The sequence below is a fragment of the Ictidomys tridecemlineatus genome, chromosome 16 (assembly GCF_052094955.1).
Source record: "Ictidomys tridecemlineatus isolate mIctTri1 chromosome 16, mIctTri1.hap1, whole genome shotgun sequence".
Lineage (NCBI taxonomy): Eukaryota > Metazoa > Chordata > Mammalia > Rodentia > Sciuridae > Ictidomys > Ictidomys tridecemlineatus.
The window spans coordinates 53,939,379-53,952,956 of NC_135492.1; the positions used below are offsets into that span (position 1 = coordinate 53,939,379).

The following is a 13,578-nucleotide window of genomic DNA, read 5'->3' on the forward strand; positions in this document are numbered from 1 at the left end:
ATTGCTTTCAGAATCACGTGGCATTGTCTAGGTGACAAGCTGAGGCACAGGGGCACTGGGTGGCCCTCCCTGATCACGCAGGCAGTGAGGGATGGGCTCGGGGACAGAGGCACACAGACCCCAATGTCCTGCACGACGGCTGCAGGGTGCGTGCCCATCACTTAAGGGCAACAGAGCTGCCGATCCTGGACGCCACGCATTCGACACCCTGGATTCTGGCTTCCTCTCTCCCCTCAAGCCACCCAGGGCCACCATCTTGTCCCTGGACACCGCTGCATTTTGAGTGAGTGGCTGCGGGGCTTTCCACCCGACGTCCCGGAGCCCCAGCCACCAGCGGCTGCTGAGGTCCAGACAGTGTGGGGCCAACCAAGGCCGGAGCCCCAGCACCTGCCGCTCGCTCTCTGCTCCCTCCTGGGTCCTCCTCTCCCCCTCTTCCTCTTGGTCCGTCTTTTTAACTGATGGACATGGACGAAGCCATTCACCCACTTTTGCACCTGCCAAGCTTCAGCAGAATCCGCCACTTTTCTAGAGCCTACGGGTACCGTGGCGTCTTCTCATGTGATGGGTCAGCTGACCCGTGACTTCAGAGTCGCCCTGGAAATGTAGGAGTGGTGCACAAGGCGGGAAAGAGAGCCAGCAGTGCTTAGCGAACGTTGCTTTCTGGAATACACACCTTCAGGCTTCACTCCCATGTTCCTAGGTGACATCCATGGGATTTACATTTGAACAGGAGTGACTCAAAACCGCAGGAGAAGAGAGGACAGGAAGACAAAGGCCCCTGGGTGTGTTTTATCCGAGACACACTCTGTCCGTACCCAGGTGGAGCCGACGTGGGCTCTATCTGTAACCTAACGTCCTGTGTGAGCTTGAAAAAAACACGTAGGCGGACGTCACTGGCTGGTGGATAAAGGACCCTGTTCAGACTCTGGAACTTGATGCTCATTTTTCTTTTTTTAAATGGAGTTGGCTTCTGCAGTGGAAGTAAGGGAAAAAATGCATGCACCCGAGAACAAATTCATTTTCATAAGGCGTCGAAAGCAGAGTTGGATGAGCTTGGCTGGAGCTCTGTCTGGCACCCGTACCTGGAAAGCTCAATTTATAAAAATCCTAGGGAAGAAAGAGCCCCTGGAAGAGGAGCCCCAGCTGACGGTTGGGATGCTTCCTGCCCGGGGCCAGATTATCTTCGTGCAGTCTAAACGGGCACCCGCCTGTCTGTTGAAAGTGCACCGTTTTCCTCTTCAGGAACTACGTGGGACTAGTAGACGACGTTGTGTTCTGGGGACTCTTGTCACTATTGGGGGATGAGGAGACACAGAACCTGAGGGGTCAAACGCTCTTGATATTGCCTGTGCTCGCAGGATTTACAAAGTGTGCATGCAGCCAGAGAGCCGGGAGGGAGAGCAGCTGTTCATTAAACACTCCTCAAGACCAGAAGAAATGGGGGTTGGTTTTGGCTTTGGCTCCTAAGGAATCCCAAGGGGTCCTCCTAGAGAGGCCAGCACGGGTGTTCTCAACCACCTTACCCTGACCTGGGGCTATTTTCTACCGCGAAAAAGCATCCACCCACATGCAGACATCTATTTTGATGGGCTCCGCCTTTTCCTGTACAAAGTTTCCAAAACTTTACAGGACGCCAACGTGTCCCCTCTGGGCAGAGTCCCACGGAGGCTGCCGTCCGGCTCCCTCAAAAGCTCGGTGGCCCCTGAGCCGGACGTTGCCCTCTCCCAGGCCCCGCGGTCTCTGCGGGCACCGGAATCCGCCTCCCGTCTGCCTCACCCCTCCCACGCATGCCCCAGACTGACCAGAGCGTGTTTCTTAAAATGGAAAGTGGACTGCGTTGGGTCATTTGTGCGACCAGCCTACGGGAGCCCCTTACCAGGCCTGGTGACCCACGGTGGGGTCCCCACACCCCTCCGCTGGCATTCTGGCCTGGGAGAAACCAATCCGCACACCAGCAAAGACGCTCACAAAGCTGGGAGATACGGCGATAACCGAAGATACAGCGGCCAAGAGAATGGGCAGGGGTCGCCTCTGGTTGAGTGGCATCTGAAAAGAGACCAGCAGGAGGTGGGGGGAGGCAGAGGACACCCCAGAGGCCAGGGGCAGAGGCTCTGACCCAGGACCGTGCCGTGCAGCCTGAGAAAGTCTCCGGGGCATCAGCAGCCCACCTCGCAGCTACGGCCACGATCCAGCTGAGAAATGAGGGGTCAGCAGGTGGAGGAGGAGGGGTCGGACCTGGCCACCAGGGGCTGGAGGATGCTTGGGTGTTTGCCATTAGACATGAACTTCTTTACCAAAGGCTTCGTCATCTTTTAAAGAAATAGAGCAGCGTCTCCTCAGCCCCCTTCCCTACAGAAAAGTTTCTGCATCTTCCAAACGGGGCCCATTTACAGCCATTTCATGTCCTTGTTCAGAGAATTAAGTAATGGTCCATAAACTACTTAGCACTGTGTCTGGCACCTAGAAAAATGTTCATTAAGTAAAAACGAATCTAGCTACCATTTTATTAAAAGGCCTTTGGTGAGCCAAGCACCCTTTTGAGATCTACATTCACCAGACCTTGCCGGTCCCTTCAACAACCCTAGGAGGCTGCTGATGTTAGACCCCCATTTCGTGCCCAAGAAAATGAGGCACAGAGAGGTCAAGCAACTGGCCCATGTCACTCAGCTATGAAGTAGAAAACTTTGGGCTCAAATGGTGCTCAGAGTTTGCACATTAGTGGGATCAGCTTTGGCCTTAGGATCAACTTGGCGCCAGGGGTCCAAGTTTTTACATTTGAAAAGACACTATTCTCCTATCCATGTTCTGTATGACCCTTCTGCCAAACGTGAACCACAGGTTTTCTTTCACCTTTTGTGTTGGCAACAAAACAGAAGGAATCACAGGCTCCCAGGACATGTAGCGTGGTCAAACAGCACCCAGGCGACGGGCAGCGAGACCTGGTTGTAACCCGGCTGACGAGCCCGTTCAGCCGCCCCGCTCTGCAAGAGCCTTTCTCTCTCACATAATAAGCAGATGACCACATTATAATGAGGCAGACCAATTTCTGTAAAAACATTCGCTGGCTTCACTCCCCAGGCTTGACCCAGGGCCTGTGGTAACTAGGTCTCAGCAGCTGCCCATCTAGGGTCATCACAGGGACAGCTCAGAGGGGAGAAAGAGGGGCCACCAGGGTGCCGGGGCCAGCGGGAGAGAGAACTGGGAATCTGGTCCCTGAGCAAGAATCCAGGGCTGGCAGGAGGAGTCAGAAATAAAGCAACTAGATGTGAGGAAGCACTGCACTGTACTGTACTGTCATACAGACCAGCCGCGAGGGCTGGTGTCCACCAAGACCACTGGACACGATTCTTCACCTGGTGACGGGAGAAAGGAGGAACCAAGTCTCCTGCAGACTTTAGACACTCTAAAGGTTCATGTGCATAAGGAGTTGAGAATGATGCATTCACGAAGATAATTATTGGACAGGCATCTGTGTAAACATCCATTCATCTATCTGTCTGTCCATCCATCCATCCATCCATCCACACACCCACCTATCATCTATCCACCCTACCATCCATCTGCCCAACCAAGAATCCATCCATCCACCACTCATCCATCCATCCACCCACCTAGCATCTATCCACCCCATATCATCCATCCACCTATCTATCTAACCAAGCATCCATCATCAACCTACCATCCATCTATCCATCTATCCACCCAGCTAGCATCTACCCACACTAACATCCATCCCTCGGTTCACCCATCCATCCATCCATCCATCCATCCATCCACACACTCACCTATCATCTACCCACCCTACCATCCATCTACCCAACCAAGAATCCACCCATCCACCACTCATCCATCCACCTACCTAGCACCTACCCACCCTATATCATCCATCCACCTATCTATCGAACCAAGCATCCATCCATCCACCTACCCTATCATCCATCCATCCATCCATCCACCCACCTAGCACCTACCCACACTAACATCCATCCCTCAGTTCACCCATCCATCCATACATCAATCCACCCACCTAGCATCTACTCTACCTACCACCCATACATCTGTCCATCTATCCATCCATCCACCCACCTACTATCTACCCAGCAAGCATCCATTCATCTATATCCCCACCTATCATCCACCCACCCTACCACCCATCCATCCACCCACCTGGCATCTATTCACCCTGTCACCCATCTGTCCATCCATCCACCCACATACTATTTATCCAACCAAGCATCCATCCATCCACCCATCCATCACTCTTCTGTCTATCTGTCCATCTATCCATCCATCCATACATACATTTAACACACCGTTTCAGTGCTTCTAAATTTTGGTACATTTAATTTCTATAATAATCTCAGAAAAATAACTCTCAAGGTAGGTACAATGATCGTTCACATTTTACAGAAAACAATCTAGTTTCAGAGAACTCACTTGGCTAACAAAAGTCAAGGTCTGAACTCTCAAAGTGTGAGTTTTAGATTTCGTTCCGAAGCACTGGGCTGTTTTTCCCAATATCGGTTGAGTGAATGAATAAGAGGATAACTGATAGGATTTGATCTTTATATACTATTTAGCTTTTCACTAATAAAGCAGGTTGGTGGGCAGAGGCTGAGTGTGGCTTGGCTAGTCCCATTCCAGCCCTGGTGTGTGTGTGTGGGGGGGTGCGTATCAGCTGATAGTCCACTAACCAACAGGATGGGGTGTGAGACAGCATCTTACAGGGAAAAGAGAAGGCACAACATCCAATAGTAATGATAAAGTCAAAAACCTGCAACTCTCCTTAATTCCTACGACAGAGAAACTCTTGCCTCATACGTACGAGGAGACAAGCATACGAGTCTTCACTACCGTCCTTACGGACATTGAAAACCTGGGACAATCCGAACACCCATCGGTGACAGCTTGGTTCATTCTTGCAGTGGAATACGGGGGTTAGAATGAATTTAGAGATGAACCCCCAAACTGGAGACCCAAATCAGGAAGCAGACTCACCCTCACACACACACACACACACAATTTTACAGATGCACAAACTGGGGTCCTTGCTTACAGACATAAGCAGATGCAAGCAAAAGCAAGACAGTGATTTAAGTAAAAAGCTTCCCCCAAACACAAAATTCACCAGCTGAAAACAGTCAGAACATTAGGAGAAAATGGGCCTATCCAACCCAGCGTCTTCACCGGCCTCTCTCACGTAAGTGCACTTCAAGGATGACCACGTGGCTACGCGTGAACACACACATAACAGGCGTGTCATTTCCCGGGGACGCTGATTCTTTTCCGCCACCAGGGCTTGACCTTTGCCTTCACTCCAGGCTGTTTATGAAATTTTGAGCCACAGCTCTTACTCCTCGTTTGAGTCATTCAAACTTTTCCACCACAACCAACCGGGACACCAGAATGCAACGTTCCGCACAAACCCGAGTTGGGCAAGCACAGAGGCTGTTTTGTGCTCAGCTCCACCGAGAAAAGACGGGATAAGAAATCAGGGCTGCTTGGAAGGGCAGCAGAGCCCATTCCTAACCTGACGCTTTCCAAGCGGCACAACAGAGATTCGCACACTTGTCAAAGACCCTGCGCAGGATCTGGGGGTCCCTAAATGACACCGTAGTTATGCCAAGTGGTGGGCTAAACATCAAGATGGTACCATTTGGGGGGTTTGAAAAGGAGCCCAGCCTCTCGGCTCCCTGCTGTCAAGGCCAGGAAGAGTGGAAGACGAATTTCCCCAGTGAGAGCTGGATCCTTACCTCGGGGGTCAGCCACTTTCTGTCCTGCGGGTCACTCAGCACCCATGGTTGAGGGCAAGGCCACTGGACCCCCTCAGCAGGGGGTAGGACCCAGCCAGGGGACGGCTCTCAGGGTCACCTGCCTGAATTTAACAGCCAAACTCTGCACCCCCCTCTTGCTCTCTCACTCGCCCCTCCCTGCCCGCTGGCCGTGACCAGCACCTGGGTTGGCATCTGTGGAAGACGCTGTGATGTGGTGCCCAGCTGTCGGGAGAGCTCTGGGCTCCTCTCTAAAGACAGCTGCCACCTCAGAGGACCCCCTCTCAAGACTGGCCACATCCAACAATGGGCTGAGGGGCTAGGGGAAGCCCAGCCTCCTCCAAGGTCCCCCTGTAGGTCACCTCTAATGATGGGCTGAGGGGCTAGGGGAAGCCAGCCTCCTCCAAGGTCCCCCTGTAGGTCACCTCTAATGATGGGCTGAGGGGTTAGGGGAAGACAGCCTCCTCCAAGGTCCCCCTGTAGGTCACCTCTAATGATGGGCTGAGGGGCTAGGGGAAGACAGCCTCCTCCAAGGTCCCCCTGTAGGTCACCCCACCTCTAATGATGGGCTGAGGGGCTAGGGGAAGACGGCCTCCTCCAAGGTCCCCCTGTAGGTCACCTCTAATGATGGGCTGAGGGGCTAGGGGAAGCCCAGCCCTCTTGTTCCCACTTAGGATATCTCTGGCCTCAGAGTGCCTGGAGGCCAGCTGTGACCTGGGCTGACGTGAGCAGTAGCCCAAGGGCCCCCTGGGCTCAGTCCCATGCCTTCCGACCCCTGCCCGGGTGCTGCTCCTCAGCTTCCTGCTTGCTCACCCACTTCCGGGCTGCTCCCAAGCTCTGTCTGCCCAGCTCTCCTCCTGTCTGGCCCGGTGGGTGGGCCGTGTGACCAGCTCTGACGGAGGACTTACGCTCTTCACCATCCGCCATGTTCAGTCTCTCCCCAGCTTCCACAGAACCCGCCTGTCACCGCCCCCAGAGTCCTGCTGCTCCTGGTGATGGCTAAGGACGACCAAGTGAAGGGACCCACCCATAACGCCAACCGTCCCCCGGCACTAGGAGGACTGAGGGAAAGCAAGCTGGGCACTTGAGTATATCTCCTGGTTTCCTAGTGGGTGGGCTTTGGAATGAGAAGGTTCTAGACTCTTTGAAGCTCTGCTTATCTAGGATGGACTGGGGACTTTTTCTTCCTGTAACCTTCTCCACCCGCATCGTATTTTTTTCTTCTTCTTATTCCGTGGACTGGCACACATTGACTGTAACGGGACAGAGTTAAAATGTTCGGTTTTGGATCAACTACTCAACTCTAGGTACCTGAGTCCCAAGCACTGCCCTCTGCGTGGCAGGCCGGAAAGCAGTCAGCCATGCAAGTGAACGGGCCTGGGCGGGTGCCAATAAAACTTTATTTACAAAAGCAGCCGGTGGGCCAGTTCCCTGTGGAGGGTGCAGCTAGCGCCGGTCCCTGCTTGGAGATGCCCCCGATCACTCCATGCTGGGTGGACAGTCCACCTCTAGGACCTGGCCTTCCCCAGCAGAGTAGTGAGATGGAAAGTTCAAAGGTCACAGGTCATCTTGGACCCAGAGAGGATTCCTCGGAAGCCCCGGGGCCAGATGGGCGGAACCGGAACAGGATATGGGTCTATGGAGGGGAAGGAACCCGAGTACCCCAGGTCTACCCTGCACAGGCTGCCTTGGGAAATCCCACTGACCCTCTACAGGAACATCTGCCATGTCACAAGGGAACTTGGTTTCCAGAGAAGTGACCTTGCTCCATAAAAACAGGACCCTTGGCCACCTGGTCTGGTGAAGCGGGTCTGGGCTCAGCCTTGGGGACTTCAGGGAGGGGTAACCTTTGTACGGCATGGGCTTGCACCAGCACGGTGCGGTGCTAAGTTTTATCTGTGTGACCTCCTGAGTTTGTCACCCCACCTCACCCTGCAGCTAGGGTGGCCCTACCCTGTTACCGAGGCCGGGAGAGGGGAAGCAACTGGCTCAAGGTCAAGTTGGTCCCAGGGAGCTGCAGACTCTCTGCCTCCCTCACTGTCTGCGATGCCCCGGCTGCCGGCTGCCCGCCTCGGGGGAGCTGCCCAGCCTCTCCCGGTCACTAGATCCCCCAGATTCTGTTCAAGTTACCTCCTTTTGGCAGCAATGACTCCATTCAGGGTTTGCAAGGAATCCTACCTCTGGGACACGCGGGCGAAGGAGGAAAACCCAGGCCAAGTGTTAAACAGAGGGCTCTGTTAGGACGCGCCACACTGAATGAAAACCGAGAGGTGCGGGACTTTTTTTTTCCAACAGCATCCTGCTGTCATTTCCGTGTCCCTCGTGGGTTGGACCTAATTAATTGCCAGCATGCAACCCACCCAAGGAGGAGATGAGCTGCGAAGGCCTGCGGCGGGCGAGTCGCTTTGTCGGTCTGAGCTCAGGGGTTGAGTTCTCACGACCACCCCTTGAGCCCACCTCTAGCCTTGGCCCAGGGGCTGCGTCTCTGGTAAAGGGACCCTGTTTCCCATCCAGCCCTGCGCTCTAGAAGGGCCATATAGCTGGCACCTTAATTATTCATGGTGTGTTGGCAAATGAAGTCACTCGCAGTTCCAATGTCCAGAGGTGGAGGAAGCGTTCAATTCCAGAGAAGTGTCACCTCCCGGGGCTTCGCTGGCCGGGCAATAACGCTGGGGGCAGATCTCTTGCGAACAGGCGGGAGATCCGCTTTCACTCGGGGCGCACGAGTGTGCACAGCCCCCCCCTCGGCCGCCCGCGGGTGCCAGGGAAGGGCGTCTCCCGGCCCTGACTTCTCTCAACAAGACCATTCACATGGGAAGAAAAATGACACCTTTTTAAAAATCAACAAGACGATTTTTTTTTTTTTAAAAAAAGCAGTTCCTGTAAAACACGGAACTCGCTGGTGTTTCCAGTTCACATGCCAAAAATCTGGGCAGTGCCATGGAAAATTCCCCTTGAGGTCTACCCGGAGAAGGACGGGAGCGTTCCCAGCGTCCTAACGGGGAGCCCCCATTCCTTCCCCTCAGATTACCCCGGCAGAATACGAGGAAAGCTATTTCTGGGCTAATCTTTGCACTTACCTTGAAAAACAACTTTTTTTTTTCCCCCTGCAGAGAATGCTAGATTTGAGATTCTAACAGTGCAGGGACATGGCGGCTGCTGAGTTTCAGTTGGCATCTTGCTTCCTTATTAGAGGACACGGGACCTGGGTGGGCCCCAAATGGGCCTGTTCCTTTCAGCCTAAGCCAGGCAGGGCCAGCCAGTGTTCCCAGCCACTGCCTTCAGGATCACCCCTTAAGGAGCACGTCTTCCACACCGTTTGTTTTCTAGTGACCCTTCCCCGTTTGAATGCCACAGATACACTGTGCTGGGTTGATGCACCATATGTCTGCACTCTGCACCTAAGCAGGAAGTTTATTGCCACCCCGAGTTCTCCACCCCTCAGAGATTTGCTCCTTCTGGGCCACATCCCTCCCATTCAGAACCCCTAAATTGTGCTGTGGGTGTGGTGGCGCACGCCTGTAATCCCAGTGGCTCAGGACTGAGGCAGGAGGATCGCAGGTTCCAAGTCGGCCTCGGTAGTGAGGCCCTAACGGACTCGGCAAGACCCTGTATCTAAATAAAATGTGAAAACAGGGCTGGGGATGTGGCTCGGTGGTTAAGTGCCCCTGAGTTCAATGTCTGGTAACCCCTCAAAAAAAAAAAACAAAAAAACAAAAAGAATTTCTAGATTTGCAACCTGACACTCTGTGCCAATTAGTACCTGGCATTAGAGCTGGGCACAGGCCCCACATGCACACCCAGAGTATCAACTAGGACTTTTGATAGTTGGGAGATACAGGAAGTTCTCTTTCTAGTGAGGCACCACGGCACATGCCTGTAATCCCACCTGCTTGGAAGGCTGAGGCAGGAGGATTGCAAGTTGGAGGCCAGCCTCAGGCAACTTAGTGAGGAGGTCCTCTGGGTATATTGGTGCGTGGTCTGAGGACTGGCCCTGCTGTGACTATCTGCTGTCCTCAGGGCAGAAGCCCGCTGAGGACAAAGCCCACACAAGAAGTGGACCAGGTCAGAATGAATTCTGCACACAGCATTGTGCCCCGATCAGAACCAGGCCTGAGTTTGGTTCCACCGCTGGAACGTTCGCCCGGGCGGAAGTCACTTCTTTTCACTCTGTGGGTTCGGTTGGGTTTCCTATTATCGTTATTTGGAACATCCGACAGAACAGGTAACATGCATCGCGTGCTTCCTAAGATCTAAGCCGTGCGCTAAATGCGCTGCACGTCAGGAAATTCTCTTACACAGCTCTGTGATTACCTGCACTAATCCCCCCACTGCAGAGACGAGGAACCTCAGGGAGATTAACTTGGCCATGGCCACACACCGGCGGCGGAGACTGGGGGCCCTCACCTACCTACTGTGGAACAGATAAGAGGCCAAGGGGAGAAATCACTTCACTTCTTTTTCATTCTAGGCAATTCAGCTCACCACTTTCTTGCTCGATATTTGAAAAGCATTAACATTTTTTATTTTAGTTGAATATGGTCACTAGACCTTTGTCTTATTTATTTATTTTTATGCTGAGGATTGAACCCCGTGCCTCACACAGGCCAGGCAGGTGCTCTACCACTGAGCCACAACCCCAGCCCCTTGAAAATTTTTAAAAATTTCAACTTTAAAAGGATCTTTCTTTGCAAATGATTTAAGCATATTGTGCCATTAAGAAAACTATTGTTCTAAGGCTAAAAAAAACCCCAAAGCGTTTAAAATCTTATTTCTCCAAAAACCCAGGAAACTTTAAACCTGAGCCTCATTTTCTTCTACTTGTGACTTAATACTCACAAAAGTCCTTGTTTGTTTGTTTGTTTATTTATTGTGGTGCTGGGGATTGAACCCAGGGGCTTTGTGCATGCAAGGCAAGCTCTCTACCAACTGAGCTATGTCCCCAGCCCTCCTGGTTGTTGTAAACGCATGTTCTGATCACAAGAAGGTATTGACTCTATCGGTGTTCATTTTATAGAAGAGAAAAAAATGTGTATTTCAGTAGCTTAACCTTTCAAATTGTAGTTGTGCCTTAAAATTATTATTGACCAAACTGATAAAGAACTCACAGGCTCCGGGATTGCTGAAACCTTCATTTTTGAGTTGGTTAGTAGCAGCATTAGAGATAAGCCATAAATCCCCTGAATCCCCTGGGAGAGAGAGGCACCCAGGCTGTCTGGTTGGCCACACTCTTTGGGTTCTCTTTTTGAAAATTTCCCCAACATCAGAAAGAAAAAGCAAAACTACACGCGGGACACATATCCTCTAAACCAAACTGAACAGGGATTTCCCAAGGGAGAGTGGAAAAAAACCCTGAAAGACGGACACACTTCTGGCCCCGAAAGCCAGGGGAGCGTCTGACGCGGCCAGCTGGGATCTATCCAGAGTTCCCTAATACGCTCAAACCCCCACGTGCCCCGGTTCTCAGCACGGCTTTGGGATTCCACTTGAAAACGCACGACAACAGAGACAGGTTTCGGGAAGCAGGAGCCACGAAAGCCCCAATTACAATGTTCCTCACGTCTAGGCAAGGATGACCGGCGGTCAGGGACCCTCTAGACGTCTACTGGCTGACCTCAGAGGCTGCCTCTTCACTCTGCCTGGGGGACGAAACACGGTGGCTTCTCTAAACCAAGTGCTCCGTCACAGATGGGACACGATATAAGGAGCCACAGATCCCAGCCATATCGGGAATGGGGTCAGGGTGGGGGAAACCGAGAAGGGGCAGCAGAGCCCTTCCACCTCACCTGAAAGAAGATGGGGCATTGCCCTCCCATAAACCCAGGTACAACCTTCCTAATTCAACAACACAGGGCTCTTCGCCTCAGACGCCCTAACAGCCAAAGCACACCAAGCACTTTTGAACCCACAGATTACTGTTTAAAACCACCCAGCCAAGGTGCCATTCCAGAGCGGAGGGAGGGTCTCCTGGTTGAGCAAAGTTGCTGCATTGTTTTGGTTTGCAGGATGGGATCCAGCACAGGGAGCAAGAGGCTGTGCTGTTACAGGGAGTGATGCCAGCCAAGCACTCCCAGGTCCCGCCAGGCCACCCTCGGTCCCCACCTGCCAGCCTCCCACAAACTGTTCACCATGTGGTGTCCTCCCTTCCAAAGGCCGGAAAGGGGCAGGATCAGCTTTTCCTGGCTCTGCCCTGCAAGTTGGGGTTGCCTGATGGAAAAATGAAATAAAATCTCAAAAGGAGGCCAGTCAACCCAGGAAGGGGCCCTGGACAGAGGGTGAAGCCATCTCTTCTAAAATGGCCAGGCAGCCCTCTGCGATGCAAAGGAAGGGGTCCTCTGAATGCCAAAGTCGCTCCCTGGAGGCCACTCCACCGCCCTAACCCACGTGTGCAAATGCTGGAGGGCCTCGCTGGTGCCCCCCGTGCCCCGCCAGGAAGGCGCGGCCACCCAGAGCCACCAAGGCACCGGCTGGGAGTTGAGAAGAAGTCACCCAGGTGGGCCCGGGCGCGGCTCACCTGGTACACGTCGCGCAGCCCGCACCACGTCCGCAGCACCTGGTGGCAAGCCCGCAGCCGCTCCGAGGACCATCTCCGCAGCGTGGTCACCGTCAGGTTCCACACGAAGCGGCTGCCGGCGAACAGCAGGTCCTCCACGCCGCACGTGAACACCGAGGCCATCCTCCGGGCTCGGGCGGGCGCGGGGTCCCCGCCGCGGTCCCGACGCCACCTCCGCGGGCCGCGGGGTCAAGCCTGCCGCCCGGCTAGTCTGCAGCGCGGGCCCCGGCCAGCTCCGGGCGGCATGCCCCGGGCTGGGGCCCCGGGATTGGGCCCCGGCCAGCCAACGGCCGCGGCTGGCACCGGCCGCCCGCGTGCGCCCCGCCCGCCCGCCCGCCCGCAGCGCCGAGTCCGCTGCGCTCAGCTCCGCCAGGCGGGCGGGCCGTCCCGGGGGCTCGGGCGCCCTGGCCGGCGAGGACAGCCCCCGGCACGCCCCCGGGGCGCGGCCGCAGGAGGCCCGGGCCGGGCTGCAGGACGGAGCTCACGCGCTCCCGCCCGCCCGGGGCCGGCCCCTGCACGGCTGGGCAGCTCCCCCCTGCACCGCGGGGTCTCGGCTCGCCATCTCGCTCGTCCACATCGTAAACACCTCCGCGGAGGCCACAGATGCAGGAGGCAAAAAGATCCTCCGAAGCATCCCTGTGGACCTCGGCCCCGGGGATCGCCGAGTGTTTCCTTGGTTCTGCGGGAGCCTGGAGATGAAGACGGCAGCAACAGCTGGCCCCGGCTCCAGGGCCGGCCCCGCTCCAACCCGAGGGTCTCCGGGAAGAGGCCCACCTGCGCGTCAGCCGCAGAGCGGGCTCCCTCACACCCTGGGCCTCTAGAACAGTGCAGCAGGTCTGGGCAGGACAGAAGGACACAGGGACACAAGGGGGTTTCAAGTAACAACTGCAGGTCATTTGCTGAAAAACAGCTGCTCCTAAGAGGATTCTTGTTTTGTGTCCAGAAAACTCAGCCCCTGGACACAGGTAGCTTCGGCGGCTCTCACAAACCTCCAATGGGTAGTTTATTTCCCACTCAGCCAAAAAAACAAAGTCACCAGGTAATTAATCACTTTTAAAAGTTCTCCCTCAGGAATGGATATCGCCTAAGGCATTTGGAAAGGGGATCCATAAGAACCCCACATACCACCCGTCTCTGTTTTCCTTCAGAAGGTTGTAAACTCTAGTCCCCGATAATCCCATGCCATTTCTCACAGGGACAGCACTGCGGCACATGGAGGGGTGGGGTTCTCTCCCAAACCCACCTGTGGGACAC

General features: G+C 54.5%; 1 protein-coding gene across 4 annotated transcripts in view; it reads right to left on the minus strand.

The window, feature by feature from the left end:
- Frmd4b (FERM domain containing 4B) overlaps positions 1-13,578 on the minus strand; it is a 179,659-nt gene that overhangs the window by 102,467 nt on the left and 63,614 nt on the right. For 3 of the 4 annotated variants that reach the window (XM_078033625.1, XM_078033624.1, XM_005333869.5), the window contains exon 1: positions 12,286-12,617. The exons of the other annotated variant lie outside the window; for it this stretch is intronic. In XM_078033625.1, coding sequence (XP_077889751.1) covers positions 12,286-12,447 — 162 coding nt within the window. In that variant the 5' untranslated portion in view covers positions 12,448-12,617. Of the gene's footprint in view, positions 1-12,285; positions 12,618-13,578 lie in introns of those variants that run through there. 4 annotated transcript variants of the gene reach the window in all.